Here is a 17,596-nt window from a genome sequence, read left to right as displayed (position 1 = left end):
GAGATAGGTTGATCATATTTAAGATCAAAGAATTAATTAATGGCAGGACTTCTTTGAGCAGTTTTGTAAGAATGGGGTCTAAAAGACACGTTGATGGAGGAAGTAATTATTGAAGTTAACTCAGAAAGATCAATTGGAGAAAAAGAGTCTAAATGAATACCAATGGAACTAAAAGTAGCTGTAGATAATATTACATCTGTGGGATGATTATTGGTAATTTTTTCTCTAATGATTAAAATTTTATTTGTGAAGAAGTTTATGAAGTCATTACTAGTTAATGTTTAAGTGCATCTGTTGGTCACACAGAATTGCTGTGTGACCAACAGAGTGCTTGTGTTACACCAGCTAATCAACTCAGTCACTTTTAAACATAACAGTAAGTATTCACATCTCAAGCGCTTAACCCAGCAAGCTTGGCCCGTACTGTGGCCGCGCGGGAGATTCCCCCCATTGCTAACAGGTTTCCACGTAAATAACTCAGACGAACCGCCTTAACCCCTCTTGTCTACATTAACATGGGTAATGCCGATGCCACACGTTTCATTGCAAGCAGTGAACATATATAGGAAGGCAGCAATCCGAGTATTGCCTTATATATAAAACTGTATAAATGAGAGTTCCTCCGACTGGTCAAAGCAGGCCATCCTACCTGAGAGTATAATTCACAGTGGTGAGTTTGAAGTTTATGGTTAGTCATGAACCTCAGTGAAGCATGATACATAGTATCAACCATTCGAAGACACTCAGTAGAGGCATTCATATATAGAATATCTCCATAATCCAGCACAGGTAAAAATGTTGCAGCAACAAGCTGCTTCTTTGTATTAGAAAAATACAAATTATTTTGAAAATAAAAACTCAGTTTTAACTTCAGTTTCTTCACAATTTCTCTACATGTGTTTGAAGCTGAGCACGTCATCAATCAAGACACCCAGATATTTATACGTGTGAACCAACTCTATTTTATTACACTCAAGAGTGGTTACTGAAAATTGTTTGGGCCCACTTCCTTGACTTGGAAAACAACATGAGCTTTGTTTTTTCTGCATTGTGAACAAGTTTAAGCTGAAGTAATGAGTGCTGGACAGCAAAAAAGGCTTTCTGCAAGGATTCAATGGCTTGGACAGGAGTTGAACCACAGCTGTGTGTCTATGCTGTGTCATCAGCATAGAAATGCAAATTTGCATTTAGCACATTTAATATTTATTCAATACATTATAGGTACGTGAAAAAAAGTCCCCCATATGTATAATTTAGTTGCCAGTTTCTTAGTTTATTAGCAATCTATACAAAACAACTTATTCAATATTTACACAAGTTCCGGCTCCTCCTCACACATCTTTATGCTGCAGAATTTTACACAACAATTATCTCAGTACTTCAAGCCTCAGCTTCAGTAAAGACTCAGTGGTTTGCTACTGTGGTGAGTTTCCTTCAGTGAAGAGCTCCTCTCTCAGTTTGTAGTAGCTTCCTTTCATGTCCATCAGCTCCCTGTGAGTCCCTCGCTCTTTAACTTTGCCGTCACGTACAACAACGATCTGATCTGCGTTCTCGATGGTCTTCAGCCTGTGAGCGATCACCAGAAGGGTCTGGTTGGGGATGCTAGAGAGAGACTGTTGAATCTGTGCAGGGGCAGAAGGAAAAACATATTGTTAGTTATCAGCTGTTTGTTTTTACATGAAAGGAGGGTTTATGGATTTCAAAAGAAACTTTTGGATCCAAACAAGGAATTCAAGAATGGACAATTTTTATTATTAGGACAGTTTTTTTAAATAAATAAATTTTATAGTAACACATTAGTTGATATAACAGAGTGAATTAGAATATTTTACTGCTTATTTTAATGCTTTTAGCAGCATATTGTTCTGTTAAAGAAACTATTTTTTAATTCAATAAAATTTTTTTAAAGATCTTCATAAGTGCATCAGATGCGCATCAGTTTGTTAACCCCAACCAGTTGTGGCAGATAGTTACCCCTCCCTCAGCCTGGTTCTGCTGTAGGTTTCTTCCTGTTAAAGGGGAGTTTTTCCCACTGTCACCAAAGTGCTTGCTCATTGGGAGGTCATCTGATTGTTGAGGTTCTCTCTGTTTTTTGTGTGTTATTGTAGATTCTTTACCTTACAATATAAAGGGCTTTGGTGCAAGTATTGTTGTGATTTGGTGCTATATAAATATAGTTGAATTGAATCTATGCTGAAAGTTTGGTTTTATTCTACAGTGCTGAGCTCCAGTAAATGAAAACAAGTGAAAATGTTCTTCATATTCCTCAGTTTTATAAGTGAAATCTATATTCAAATATTGAAGACTTTATATTTTTAGTCAGAACTGATTGTCTATTTCTGGATTTCTGGAGTGGTGAAGCTGTGGCGTGACATGCTTTATCAAAAATAAACTTAAAAGCTTCTGGCCCCTAACAAAATCTTTAAAGTTTAATTGTACCTTTTTTTCACTGTCAGTGTCAAGAGAGCTGGTGATTTCGTCCAGAATGAGGACCCGGGGTCGTCTGACAAGAGCTCGAGCAATGGCAATCCGCTGCCTCTCACTCTTTGACAAATGACCACCACCTTCACCCACCTCTGAGAAAGCATAAATTTAGGTTTAATGTGCAAAATTTATAAAACACACCCACATACAAGACACTAACTCTCCAAAATACTGCATTTGTATATTTATTACATTTTATGCACAGAATAAATCTACAGTATCCTGATTTTCTCCCCATCCATCCCCATCTTATCTGGGGCCAGGTCAGTAGGGCAGGGGCCTAAGCAAAGAAGCCCAGACCTCCCTCTCCTCAGCCACCTCCTCCAGCTTATCTGAGGGAACCCTGAGGCATCTCAGGCCAGCTGAGAGCTATCATTTCTCCAGCATGTCCGTGTCTGCTCCCAGACCTCCTCCTGGTAGGGCAGGAACACTTTACCCAGGAGGCGTCCAGGAAGCATCCTAGTCAGATGCCCAAACCACCTCAATTGGCTCCTTTCGATGTGTAGGAGTAGCAGCTCCTCACTCCTCACCCTTTTGCTAAGGAAGAAGCCAGACACTGCTAATATCCACAATCTCGTTCTTTCGACCACTACCTAAAGCTTGTGTCCATAGGTGAGGGTAGAGAAGTAGCTCAACCAGTAAACTGACAGCTTTGCTTTCATATACTTTCATATACTTAAACTCCACCATCTGATGAAGCCAACAGAACCACATCATCTGAAAAAAAGCAAAGATCCCGAGAGCACCAAAGTGGAGACCCTGCACCACTTGGTTAAATGTAGGTATTCCATCCATAAGACTATGAAAGCAATTGGTGATAAAGGGGAGCCTTGGTAGAGTGCAACACACACCGGGAATGATTCTGACTTATTACCAGGAAAGCTCTCTTTGCTCCCCTCATATGTCAAATTTCCTCAGACATACAAAGCTGAACTTCATGCAAAGCAGGTCTGCATGCAACCACGTAAAACAGCCTGAGAAGAAGTTAAGGTGGTTCACCTGTGCCATAGCCTTTCTCAAGCTGCATGATGAAGTTGTGGGCGTTGGCTTTTATTGCTGCTTCCTTGATTTCGTCCAATGAGCAGCTTTTAAGCCCGTACTCAATGTTTTGTTTAATGGTGCCAGAGAACAGCACGGGGTCCTGGTTCACCACAGAAATCTGTTAAACAAACACAATACATTATACATGCAGACATATGTAGACAATCGTATTACATAGATTTTTAATATAATGATCTAAGAATTAAAAATATTTTTCTGTAAAATTGTTTTTTGTCATATTTGAAAAAACACTGATAATTTAGAAACAGGCAGGAGACTAAAGCTCTCATCAAAGAAGATTGATCAGGAAAAAGCTCTGATGGATGAATCACCTTCTTGTGGAGGAATTGGTGATCATACGATTTTAGTGGTTTGCCGTCCAGCAGGATTTCTCCCTCCTGTGGGTCGTAGAAACGCTCCAGCAGACTCACGCAGGTACTTTTTCCTTCTCCAGATGGACCCACCAGTGCCATCATCTGACCAGGCTTCAGCTCCAAGGAAAAGTCCTGAAACAAATGATAAATGAAAAATAACAGTGGTTATTGTAACAGAATAAATGGATAGCACAATCCTACACCCACCAAAACAACCCATCTATCTTGCATTCTCACCTGTAGCACTGTTTTGTTGGGGTTTGCAGGATAGGTGAAGTTGAGACTCCTGAAGCTGATGTGTCCTCTCAGCTGATCAGGTTGGAGTTTGCCGTCTGTGCTGACCAAAGCCTTTCGGTCCAGGTATTCAAACACTTTCCCAGCAGCCCCCACTGAGTTCAGCATGTCACCAAAGATGTAGGTGAGCGTCTGAAAGACCATAAACCAGATGAATAGATATTTATAGATAAAGAAATGTAAAACTGAAAGATCAACTAATATAAACTTCAATACAGAAAAATTGTAAAATACGTTATTGCGTTTATCCTAAAACCTTTGAAAAGAATGATTACAAATTACAAATATAAATGTACAAATTACATATAAATTACAATATATTTACAATATATACAATATATTACAATAATTACAAATTACAAATATAAATTTCCTAAGAATACGAAATTAGCAAAGACAATTCCAATTTTTAAAAATGGTGATAAGCATTGTATGGATAATTATAGACAAGTATCCCTTCTTCCTCAGTTTTCAAAAATATTAAAGAAAGTATTTCTATATGGAATAAAAAGTATAACTTATTCCTGGTTGAAAACCTATTTGGAAAACATGTGCAAATGTGTCTGAATTTAGAAAGGTTTAGGAGAGTCCTTGAAATCCTTGAGAGTACCTCAATGATTGGTGATTGGTCCAAAGCTAGTTGTTATGATCATACTAACGCACTGTTTCTAAGGTCACAAAGAATGAAATGTAATGATTTGGTATTTTTAAAATAATGCAAATGATGTTTCAAACTAAATCTAAGTTACTCCCAAACTGTGTTTGAAGGTTTTCTCAGTAAGTATGATTTGAGAGATTTTTGTATTTTCACTTAAAAAGTAAAAGGCAAAGAAAGAGACTAAACAAAGATGTATTTTGGTTGTTGGGGTTAAATTGTGAAATGATGCTGATATGTGCATAAAAATGTGCACTTCATTTGCAGTCTTTAAAAGAATGCTCTACAAATATATTTTAAAAGGTTACATGTGAGAATATCATTGCTAGTTTGTTTGTTAATCTTATCTTTTCTACTTGTAAGGTAATAGGGTACATTAAATGATAAGAATATAGGCCAGGCACGAATATAAGCACTGCTCTAGCCAGAGCCTGTTAAGTCATTATTTGAGAAAGTAAGAAAGGCATGGATCCAATATGAATTTATTGTAGCGTCTGTCTAATATGTGATGACTGAATAAATGAATATCAAATATGCGTGTGCTCATTACAATAGGGATTTGTGTTGGTGTGTGGAACTGTAGCCTAAGGCTTATAGTGTTAACTGTTAATTATGTGACAATGTGTTTCAGGTCATTTTGTGAAGTAAAGTGAAAAAAATGTAATAAATATAACAAATTACTTAACAAATTAATTAAACAATGTGCTGCATTCCTTTTAAGAAAAGTAACAAGTAATGTGTAATACATTACTTTTTTCAGGCCCATTTTAACATGCTAAATCTACTAACTGAACTGCACAAAGTTGACAGAACAGCCTTCCAAAGGGCATAAACACTCTTTGTTCAAAAACAACCTTAAAACGTTACTTTTTTTTCTATTACTTTTTTCCTTTTCCAAAATGAAAACAGTACTGTTTATGTGTGTTTGGGTGACTTCAGAATCAGAATACTTTATTAATCGCCAAGGAAATTATTTAATAATTTTTTAAAAAACGTGTGAGATGTGTAGCTGTTCCGCTGCTGTCCCATACCTCAATGAAAGTAAAAGTTCATCAGCCAGAAAGCGAACAAAAACTCTCTCTAATTACATTTTTAAGAGAAAACTATTTAAACAAACATACACTCTACAATGATCAGTAAAGTATGGAGAAAAAGCAGGAGCAACTGAAACAGACTGCATGCCGGTTGATGCATGCCCACTATATTCCTTTTTCTATGAAATATGCTATGTACGGTGCCGTTGCCTAGCTGCAAAACTTTTAGTTTATTTTATATAAAATATACAAGACTCACCCTGATGCTGATTCCAAGATCCGATTGATACAGGATGAAGGACACCAGGTTGCCCGTGGTCATCTGTCCCCTCTGGATGAAAAGCCGACCGTAATATAACACAAGTACCTGCATGGCCAACCCTGTCAACTGTAAACACACAAACACACACACAAAATATTATCAAATAGTGTCACAGCCTATCCCAGCTTACACTGACTGAAAGATAGGTTAGATCCTGGACAGGTTGCAAGATCATCACAGGGCTAAGGCACAGGCAATAATTTAGCAGTGCCTCAATTCTTGAAAACACAAACAAAACACAAACTTCTTACCCTCCGTGCAAGGAGATAAATGACCCTGACAGTGGACCGTCGAGTCTTGAGGTTGTGTGTGTCCATCAAGTGGTCATCATAGCGACGGATTTCATGTTTTTCTGCATTGAAACTTCGTACCACCCGAATGCCAGACACAACCTCATTTGCAACTTCATTTGAAGAAGCCATTGTGTCCTGCATAGCCAGGGTCAACTTCTGCGGAAAGCATTAAAAGGTCAGCTTGAGTTATCTAAACCTTTTTAATCTCACTAATGCTAACACCTTAATTGATCTCAATGAGTAATAATAACAACTTGTTGATCACAGGGAAGAAGAGTCATATACTATCAAAATGAGCTAAATAATACTAATAGTGCAAGGAAAGTCTTGTCTTTTGTTTAGACAACTGTTGGCATTACACAAATCCCAAAAACTAAAGTTTAGATTTCACATCTGCACATGAGAGAATTCTCTTGTAAAGTATAACAAAAACAACATGGTACAGTAACAATTTTTTCCACATACACATGTCTTGGAAAAAAAACAGATAATATAATAATGAGAATTACTTAATAAGTTAAACAATGAATATCACACATATGATTCTGTGAATCAAATTGTAATTCATTGTCTCCTGTTAACCTGCTTTTACCTGGTAATGTGTGTCATAGATGTTCTGTATGAGGCCGGTGATAGGAGTCTCCATCAGTACGAGAAATGTGAGCTTCCACGAGAGGCTCAACATTAGAGAGATCATGCCCATTGTTTTGATGAATGTCCTCAGCAACACGTTGACATTCAGACACACTGTTCTTCCCATCAGGGTGGTGTCTTTGGACAACCTGGATGTGATTTCACCTGCACAGAAAATAAATGAAAGTAATTTTGTTCCATCTTGTTCTGCAGCCCAATGATGCGCTATTTACAGTGGCTTGCAAAAGTATTCGGCCCCCTTGAACTTTTCCACATTTTGTCACATTACAGCCACAAACATGAATCAATTTTATTGGAATTCCACGTGAAAGACCAACACAAAGTGGTGTACACGTGAGAAGTGGAACAAAAATCATACATGATTCCAAACATTTTTTACAAATAAATAACTGAAAAGTGGGGTGTGCATAATTATTCAGCCCCCTTTGGCCTGAGTGCAGTCATTAGCACTCATAGACGTTGCCTGATGAGTGCTAATGACTAAACAGAGTGCACCTGTGTGTAATCTAATGTCAGTACAAATACAGCTGCTCTGTGACGGCCTCAGAGGTTGTCTAAGAGAATATTGGGAGCAACAACAACATGAAGTCCAAAGAACACACCACACAGGTCAGGGATAAAGTTATTGAGAAATTTAAAGCAGGCTTAGGCTACAAAAAGATTTCCCAAGCCTTGAACATCCCACGGAGCACTGTTCAAGCCATCATTCAGAAATGGAAGGAGTATGGCACAACTGTAAACCTACCAAGACAAGGTCGTCCACCTAAACTCACAGGCCGAACAAGGAGAGCGCTGATCAGAAATGCAGCCAAGAGGCCCATGGTCACTCTGGACGAGCTGCAGAGATCTACAGCTCAGGTGGGGGAATCTGTCCATAGGACAACTATTAGTCGTGCACTGCACAAAGTTGGCCTTTATGGAAGAGATGCAAGAAGAAAGCCATTGTTAACAGAAAACCATAAGAAGTCCTGTTTGCAGTTTGCCACAAGCCATGTGGGGGACACAGCAAACATGTGGGGGACAAAGCAAACATGTGGAAGAAGCTGCTCTGGTCAGATGAGACCAACATGGAAGTTTTTGGCCAAAATGCAAAACACTATGTGTGGAAAACTAACACTGCACATCACTCTGAACGCACCATCCCCACTGTCAAATATGGTGGTGGCAGCATCATGCTCTGGGGGTGCTTCTCTTCAGCAGGGACAGGGAAGCTGGTCAGAGTTGATGGGAAGATGGATGGAGCCAAATACAGGACAATCTTGGAAGAAAACCTCTTGGAGTCTGCAAAAGACTTGAGACTGGGGCGGAGGTTCACCTTCCAGCAGGACAACGACCCTAAACATAAAGCCAGGGCAACAATGGGATGGTTTAAAACAAAACATATCCGTGTGTTAGAACGGCCCAGTCAAAGTCCAGATCTAAATCCAATCCAGAATCTGTGGCAAGATCTGAAAACTGCTGTTCACAAACGCTGTCCATCTAATCTGACTGAGCTGGAGCTGTTTTGGAAAGAAGAATGGGCAAAGATTTCAGTCTGTAGATGTGCAAAGCTGGTAGAGACAGACCCTAAAAAATGGCAGCTGGAACTGCAGCAAAAGCTGGTTCTACAAAGTATTGACTCAGGGGGCTGAATAATTACGCACACCCCACTTTTCAGTTATTTATTTGTAAAAAATGTTTGGAATCATGTCTGATTCTCGTTCCACTTCTCACGTGTGCACCACTTGTGTTGGTCTTTCAGGTGGAATTCCAATAAAACTGATTCATGTTTGTGGCTGTAATGTGGAAAAGTTCAAGGGGGCTGAATACTTTTGGAAGCCACTGTAAGTTTGATCTGACTTATTATGTTTGTATAGATATGACAGTCTTACCTGCTTTTGTGGTCTCAAAGAATCCAATTTCCTGTTTGGTCAAAGCCCCAAACAGCATAACTTTAATTCGGCATGTGAAGGAGTGTATGGCACATGTTAAAAGACCCCCTCTGCTGCCGGCACTCACAGAACTGATCAAACAAAGAGAAAAGCAGTTAGATGTTACCTGTGAAGAACAGGCAGAAGATCAATGTGGAGGAAAAACACTGCTTGCCTCATACCTTCCCAGAGAGTAAAGGCCCATGAAGATGAGAGCAGACAGGAACTCATTCTCCTGGTAATTACTTCCAAGGATGTCAATGACTCTCCCAGTATAGAAAGGGATGAACATCTCACCTGAGAAGAGATGCACACAGGTGATATAATCACATCAGTCAGGAAAAAAAACATTAAATGCACTATATGTGTGTATATAAATAAAGAAAGAAAGAGAGAGAGAAATATAGATATATTTATAGATATAGGCCCCTAGTAGAGTACCTGAACTTGAAGGATAAAGACCACCCGCAGGAGCAAGAGGGGAACTTTTTATATAATTGTTAGCCACTGCCTTTTCATGGATGAAATCAAGCTCTATGCCAGGAGTGAATGAAGAGCGAGACATCAATTCACTGATCACACCACAGGTAGCCAGAACTGAGAGGACTGTACAACCAGAAGGCAACACTGCAGACATCAAGGACAGCTATAGGTATCTGGGAATCCCACAGGCAAATGAAAACCACGAAGAGGTCACTAGGAAAGCCACAACCACCTAATACCTGCAGAGGGTCAAGCAAGTCCTGAGGAGTCAGCTGCATGGGAAGAATAAGATTCAGGCAATCAAAACCTAAAACCTGCCGGTGATTGGCGAGTTTATTATCCCAGCAGAGTAGCCGAAGTAGGACATACAGGCCACTGGCATCAAGACAAGGAAGCTGCTTACCATGCATGGAGGGTTTCACCCCAAATCCAGCACCCTGACCAAAAGTAAGGTGGGCGAGGACTGGTGAATGTCAGAACCACTCTCCAGAACATTCATGAGTACATCAGGAAGATGGCCACAACAAACTGCATACTTAGTCAATACCTCAGGCAGTAGAAACCAGAGAAAGAAGAGGAGCAAGGAGAAGAACCATCATGGAAGGACAGGCCCCTGCACGATATGTACCACCGGCAAATAGAGGAACTGGCTGACATCCAGAAATCCTACCAGTGGCTGGACAAAGCTGGACTGAAAGACAGCACAGAGGCACTAATCATGGCAGCACAGGAACAAACTGAGTACAAGATCCATAGAGGCTGGATTCTATCACACCAGGCAAGACCCCAGGTGCAGGCTGTGTAAAGATGGCCCTGTGACAATCCAGCACATAACAGCAGGGTGCAAGATGCTAGCAGGCAAGGCATACATAGAACGGCATAACCAAGTGGCCGGCATAGTGTACAGGAACATCTGTGCCGAGTATAACCTGGAAGTCCCGAGGTCAAAATGGGAATCAGGAAGAAGGAACACGAGAAGCTGGAGAAATACCAAGACGCTCAGAGAAGAGCTCGAGAGGATGTGGAGGGTGAAGGTAAAAGTGGTCCCAGTGGTACTTGGAGCACTTAGCCACTGACCCCCAAACTGGGCAATAATAATAATAATAATAATAATAATAATAATAATAATAATAATAATAATAATAATAATAGTTTAACATTTCCATCAGTCAGCAACACTATTATGCTCACTACCACTTTTGTTAGAGCTGAAGTGCAACTCTAACAAAGGTACTTACAGATAACAGCCAGCGACAGGAACACAAGTCCTCCAAACAGCAGGGCATAGTCGGGTCTGTACAGGCGGACGACTCTCATGAAAAGCACTCTCGCCTTCTGTTTCTTCTTTTTACCTTCGGCCTCTTCCTCGCTGTCCGGGATGGTGATCTCCCAAAACAGCGCAGCAGCGAGTGAAGCTCCGCTGAACAGCAGCCAGCAGCGCACATCTCCCAGCTGGCCGCACTCGCTCTCCTCTCTGTAAAGCGCGTTGGTCCCGGTCTCAAACACCGCGGGGAGCAGACTGTGCGCCGTTATAAACCGAATCAGTAGAGATTTGGGAACCCCGAGTGTGAGCATAGAGACGCCAATAAGAGCCAACCAGCGGAGAGCCGCAGAGAGCCAGAGACGCGTAAAGTGTCCAAAGACGCTGTGAAACACCGCAAATCCTGACGCGTAAAACAGCAAAAGGTCGACAGAAACTGCTAAAATAAAAGCAGCGACTTTGCGCATTGTTGTTGCTGTGATCGCTGCCATTTTTCGGCAACACTCGTCCTCAAATGACCTGCTGTGTCGCAGGACCAGAGTTTTAGGTTTATTTACTTTCACTTTCATTTTCTTACAGGATGAAGGGTTTCCCATAAATCCAAAAATACAGAAAGGAACACCAACTGAAGCAGCATTGCTAAGAATCTCATCAGCTTTAGTATTGCTAATCTTTCACTCTATAATTAGCATAATCACTAGAGTTTAAACTAACAACCCAATAATCACCCTCTTTAAAACTACAAACATTAAAAAAAGCCTTTAAAATAATTTCTGACTGAAATAAGGAAGGTCAGGAAATCTGAAATTGATTTAATTTTGAATTTCACACAAGGACTGCATGGGACTCATTGAAAGCCTGTTGTTAAATTCACTGACCTATTGGCCTCTTTCTGAAAGACAGCTGATCTCTCCATCCCTTTTTTGTTCCAGGTTTCCCACACCTCATTGCCACAGCCGCACAGCATTCAGATCGTTTGTGGAACTTCATATGTAGCTCCAGCAGCGAGTACACTGGGTTCAGAAGTGTGTGGCTGTTTGATTAATGTTGTCTAAGGAGCTTAGAAAGAAGAATGAAGTGCTTAGACTTAGACTCCTTAGACTACGATGACCTGGATGACTGAGAACCTTCCCAGACGATTAATGCAGGTTTTTTTTTAAGTGATATTGGAATTTGTGGGACCTGTTTTATCTGCTGTTGGTGTTTTAGTTAGTTTTGTTTGTTTGTAATTTATTAGTTGAAGCTTGTTAGAGGTTCTCTGCCATTTTATGTTCATGATTGTTCATTTTTATCCTGTTTTGTGACTAGCCAGGGAGCTTAGACATTTTGGTTTGTTTCTTTTCTTTTTTGTTTCTTTTCTAGTAAGAGACCTTTGTATTAATTTGCTTCCTTTTCCCCTCTTCTTTATTTTAAATGGTGTAGGGTGACTGTAAATAGTTAACTGTAAAATAAATTCAATGATGCAAGGCTAAATTGTTTGGATGCTCAGTCCATGGTTTGCACGGCTAACACCCCCTAGACTTTGCAGGAAAGGGGCTTGTAATATTATACACTGTGATGTATATTCAGTCTTAACACTGGTATGAATAAACTACTCCTCAGCAAAAAATAAATAAATAAATAATAATAATGAAATAATTATGGGTTGTTGCAATCACTCTTTTTAGTCAAATGTTTCACAGACTCATAATCTCAAACAGCTGCTGTTCTGCCTGTTAGAAATACATTTTCTGTCAATTAAGAGTCTAAAAATAACTGCTGCTTATAATTTTAAGCTTTATTTACTCTGACATCCAATAAAATATGGAACAGACAATAATCAACCAGCAATTTTAAGAGGACGAAGCGGCCTCGGATGAACCAGAGAAACGTTCAATTTCATTCTTGCAAAATGAACAAAAAATGTTATTGAAATTCAGATGGCAGGTAAATCAGGTCATATATTGTAAGCTTAACTACTGTTATATTTTAAGCTCACATGTAAATATCAGTACTAAGAAAGGTTAGCTGATAATATGCTTGCAGTACTTATGATAATTAAGTAGAAACACAGGGGTTATTTTCTTTTATTTAATTATCAGTGTTGTTCAGTGTTTGCAAAACACAAGCTGAGTTAGTTGACAGCTGTGCAATAAAGTCAGCCATGGCTTCTGTGGAGCCAAAAAAAATCTGTCACTGATCAAAGAAGGTGGGTAACTGATTTCCTAGAACAACTTTCTCCTCTGTGCCGTGTTCATCGATGGTGACGATGTAGGCCACACCTCCGCTGGAGCCATCACGGTTCATAGCCAAAGAGAGAGCTACAAAAATAAGAGATTTAGTAAGAGAGGTAAAGAGAACAATATGACTTAATTTGTACCAAAGAAAATATTTAAAAATAGTGAAAAAAATTGCTTTACTAAGCAGTCAAATCAAATGTTTAACAAAAGCCAAAAACAAAACAAAACCCCCCAAACATAAAAAAAAAAATAATAATCTTACTGTTGACAACAAACTGCTGGCACTCCTCCTTTCTCATGCCTTTGTGATATTCAGCATCAACAAAACCGTAAACATACGAGCTGCCAGAGCCACCGACTGCAAACGGCTGACGTGTCAGGAGCCCTTTTAGAGTTGCAAACACCTGGATATCAAAGGGCACAGAAGCAGAGTCACAATCCATACAGTGTTTTTTTTTGTTTGTTTGTTTTTTACAAGAACCTGTAACCTGGCTTACTAAGGTAACTTATAAGTGTCAGCAGAGCTGCTTCACTTGTTGCACATTGCTTTGAAGCTGATGGCTGCTCACCTGTGGACATTCCAGACTTTGGTTGCCTAGGTGCCCCTCTAATATATTTACCATCACGTCATATATCTTAGTTATCGTTTCAGTCATTCACCCTGAGACTAAGAAAGGTTCATCTCAAGTACTGCCCACTTTACATCCCCAGCAGTTGTTTTTGCCCATTTTTGCTGCCTGTGTTTAATTGAGTAATTTCTGTAACTGTGAGTCACTTGCTGCTGCCTATCTTGGCCAGGTCTCCCTTGAAAAAGAGGTTTTCAATTTTAATGGGATCTTCCTGGTTAAATAAAGGTTAAATTAAAAAAAAAAAAATAGTCGCTTGAAGTTGCAGAATGTCATTCATTTTGTGGTCTCTGGTCATTGCTGTCAGTCACTTCCATTGTCTACAGAGCTTAGGACAACATCTGTCCAATTTCTCAGCAGCAGTTACGGAAACATTATTAACTCTTTTTTTTTAAATGTTGGCTTCTTCCTTTTACAGTGTAGCTAACATCTGTTTACTGACCTGCCCTCCATCTCTTCTGTCCCAGCCCGCTACAATCAGGTGTGCTGACAGCTCCTCTTTGTACTTGTATGAGATGTTTCTCACAAGAGTGGCAGCTGAGCGAACCTGAGGATCCTCACCTATCTCAATGCTGAAAGAAAAGAACATAAGATTAAATACTTTATAAAACTACATCGCAACTTGACATGCAGACTCAATGCAACATAAAACATAATACAACATAATGAAAAAATAAATAAGTAATATGGACTGCACATTGCATCATGTAGTGTAGCATATAGGATTTGTTCATCTGAGTGATGGCTCCTGGATTAAAGCTGTTTAAAAAAAACAAACACTGGCAGTGGTCAGTGATCTGAGCTTTCTAGTAGATGCACCTTCTCATTTAATGTTTTTTCTTTATTTTCATAAATATTTACATTGTAGATTCTCACTGAAGGCATCAAAAATTAAAGTGAACAAATATGGAAATATGTAGTAAACAAAAAAAGTGTGAAATAGCTCAAAACATTTTTATATTTTAGATTCTTCAAAGCAGCCACCCTTTGCTTTAATCACTCTTGGCATTCTCTCGGTCAGCTTCATGAGGTAGTCACCTGAAATGGTTTTCCAACAGTCTTGATGCATGCTCAATCATGCAGGTAAGTAAATCCCCAAAAGTTGATTCTGTTCATCTGGACGTAGCGTTTTCAGTGGGAGAAACATTTCGTCACTCATCCAAGTGACTTCTTCAGTCTCAGCTGACTGCAGGTTTCCCCAATCTTATAAACAGTACATTTGAATAATGACTGAAACCAGCCCAATGAATGAACAGTGGGCTGTGAGGTCACCAATCAAAGCTCACTGATCAAAGCCCACTGATCAATGGCCATGAGTACCATTCACAGAGAGTTGGGGAATGGTTGCAATCACAGCATTGTAAGATGGTTAAAGATGTATCAATTGATCAATGAGCTTTGATGGACTGTCATTTGTCTTTACTTAGCTGACTGGTTCTTACCATAATATGAATTCTAACAATTGTCATATAGAGCTGTCAGCTGTGCACCAACCTGACTTCTGCACAACACAACTGATGGTGCCAACCCCAATAGTAGGGTGACCAACCTTCCTCTTTTTTTGCACTTGTTGACTTGTAAAAGCCTATATGACATTTTTTTTTCACCGTTCATTAACAGCACAGAGAAGGCATCGTTTAAATATGTTAAAGTTTTCTTTAAGTAAACAGTATTTTAATAAAGTTCTTCATAACTGGGCCAAGTGTCCTCTTTTTTTGGAAATCAAAATATGGTCATCCTACCAATAGGAAGACAAGAAATTCCACAAATTACCCTGACAAGGCACACCTGTGAAGTGAAAACCATTTCAGGTGACTACATCATGAAGCTCATTGAGAGAAGGCCAAAGGTTTGCAGCACTGTCAACAAAGCAAAGGGTGGCTACTTTCAGGAATCTGAAATATAAAACATATTTAGAGTTATTTATCAATTTTTCTTTGCTACATAATTCCATATATTTGATTTCTTCAGTATGCATCTACAATGTATAAAGTAGTAAAAATAAAGAAAAAAACATTAAATGAGAAGGTGTTTCCAAACTTTTGACTGGTAGTGTAAAATTGAAAATCCATTGTGATTTTCAGAAACATTTACCTTACTTATTTACTGATATTTAAACTTCTCAGAGATTTTATGTAGATACACTTTTGGTATGAATTTCAGAATCTTATGTCACTTCGTTTTCAAGTTATGGCATTCACAAATGTGGGTATTCATGTCTGCCTACTCACCATGGTGATGACAATGCCACATCAGCCTTTTATGACTGAGGGGGTAAATTAAGTAACTGTGGTAACTGTCTGTATACCAGGGACTATGGATACAGTTCTACCACCTGGAGAGAGGCCTATAATTCTGGAGGAGCTGTGACTCTTCAACCTCAACATAGATGATTATTTCAACTGAAATATATAAAATAATAATATTTATATTTATTTATACCCATGATTATTAACATGGGTATAAAAATTTATTAAAGAAAATTTGCGTGGTAATATTATTATTATTATTTTTTGAGTGTGCAGAGGAAGTATTTAGTATTTAAATACAGGCTTAAGGGGTAGTTAATATTCCATGTTAGAAGAATGTACAGTCTAATTTATGAAGAGGTCCCATCATTCTTGTGTTACAACTTTTTGCATTTACCTGTGCACATCCAGCTGGTAGTTGACTATCTCAGCGATGGTCTGAGCGTCTGCTGCAGATCCTGACAGAGCACAGTAGATCTTATCATGGAGGGGAGACAGTTTGTTCATCACCCTGTTTACCACTGATGCCCTGCATGAAGAATGTAGGGAGTGAAAATGTGTCTGTGACAAACTGCAAGCAAAAATGAGTAACAATCTCAGATGTTTAAGAGCCTTAAGAAATGACTCATATTATAATAACAAATCGAGTTTAGTTATGTAGCACATTCAAGCACAACAGACGCTGATCAAAGTATGTAGACAGAAATGGAAACAAGGCGCAGGCACGAACTTACCCAGCAGACACTCGGGAGTCAGACCCCAGCACGACCCCGCCATCAAACTCTATGGCGATAATGGTTGTCTGCAAACAAAGACACACAGTGACAGCAGCTGTGTTCAGGATTCATTCCGATAAACCTGCAGCGGTAATTTCCGCGTTTAAGCCACGAGGTCAGAAACTGTGCAGCTCAGTAACAGTTCACCAAGTTTCTTATAGACATTAAAGAAAATTCGGTACTTACTCCTGTTTTCACCTCCTCGGACAGCCACACTGGGCCCGTTTCTTCAAACATGATAATGAACTGCAGAGACTCCGGTAACGACACACGGACAGTGGAGGTGACGCCTAACGTAAACCGAAGCCTTCAGTCGAGCAGCTCCGGTTTAATTTTACTTTTTAGGATTTTAAAACCTTCGGCGAAACTGTGTCTTTGTTTAAAGTGGGTCTGATTGACCAAATCGGTTCTACAGTCAAGTTTTAGACGGACGCCATGTTTTCCTGAATAAATTTGAAACTGAAAGTTAAATCGTTCAAACTCTGCAGCGTCACAGCCTGTAATTCAACCAGCTGAGCTTCACTGTACATAATATATACATCTATAAGTGTTCAATTACAGAGGACAGAAAATAAAGCCTGGCAACAATAACATATTTACAGAACACAAAATGTAAACACGTGACAAATTAAAGGAAAATATAACACACAAAGTGGACATCATGTTCGGTAGCGTGTATGATTGCAAACGCCTAGCTATTTCTGACAGAAAGAGAGAGTCCTATTGATCTTTGTGACTTTTATTTCATTAAGACACCGATGGCTTCATACTTAGTAACAGGTTGATGGTGTTTACAGTGACCAGGGTGATGTCAGTTTTAAAATCTATGAGAAATACATCAGGTTCGGAAACAAATATATCTGAAATATAAAGGGAAAATAATGTAATGTGCTTGATCAGATCGCGATCTACTGATGTTCC

At 39.3% G+C, this 17,596-nt stretch overlaps 2 protein-coding genes across 2 annotated transcripts; both read right to left on the bottom strand.

Moving 5' to 3' along the window:
- Positions 1 to 1,247: 1,247 nt before the first annotated feature.
- tap2a (transporter associated with antigen processing, subunit type a) lies at positions 1,248 to 11,354 on the bottom strand. The gene is made up of 11 exons (XM_005751385.1): positions 10,783 to 11,354; positions 9,244 to 9,358; positions 9,023 to 9,153; positions 7,090 to 7,295; positions 6,456 to 6,653; positions 6,142 to 6,270; positions 4,137 to 4,325; positions 3,858 to 4,031; positions 3,484 to 3,643; positions 2,440 to 2,576; positions 1,248 to 1,622 (listed from the first exon to the last, which is right to left on the bottom strand). Exons 1-11 carry the CDS (start codon positions 11,294 to 11,296, stop codon positions 1,416 to 1,418), a joined length of 2,160 nt encoding a protein of 719 aa, XP_005751442.1. The 5' UTR covers positions 11,297 to 11,354; the 3' UTR covers positions 1,248 to 1,415.
- Positions 11,355 to 12,564: 1,210 nt separating this feature from the next.
- Positions 12,565 to 17,146, bottom strand: psmb9a (proteasome 20S subunit beta 9a). The gene is made up of 6 exons (XM_005751384.1): positions 16,862 to 17,146; positions 16,634 to 16,701; positions 16,297 to 16,428; positions 14,093 to 14,222; positions 13,287 to 13,428; positions 12,565 to 13,105 (listed from the first exon to the last, which is right to left on the bottom strand). The coding sequence occupies exons 1-6, from the start codon at positions 16,910 to 16,912 to the stop codon at positions 12,978 to 12,980; spliced, it is 651 nt and encodes a 216-aa protein (XP_005751441.1). The 5' UTR covers positions 16,913 to 17,146; the 3' UTR covers positions 12,565 to 12,977.
- Between the last annotated feature and the right edge of the window lie 450 nt (positions 17,147 to 17,596).

Source organism: Pundamilia nyererei, unplaced genomic scaffold, assembly GCF_000239375.1.
Source record: "Pundamilia nyererei isolate P.nyererei 1_Seehausen unplaced genomic scaffold, PunNye1.0 scaffold00309, whole genome shotgun sequence".
Classification (NCBI taxonomy): Eukaryota; Metazoa; Chordata; class Actinopteri; order Cichliformes; family Cichlidae; genus Pundamilia; species Pundamilia nyererei.
The sequence above is the reverse complement of the archived record's forward strand: the minus strand, read 5'-3'. Positions and strand labels throughout refer to the sequence as shown.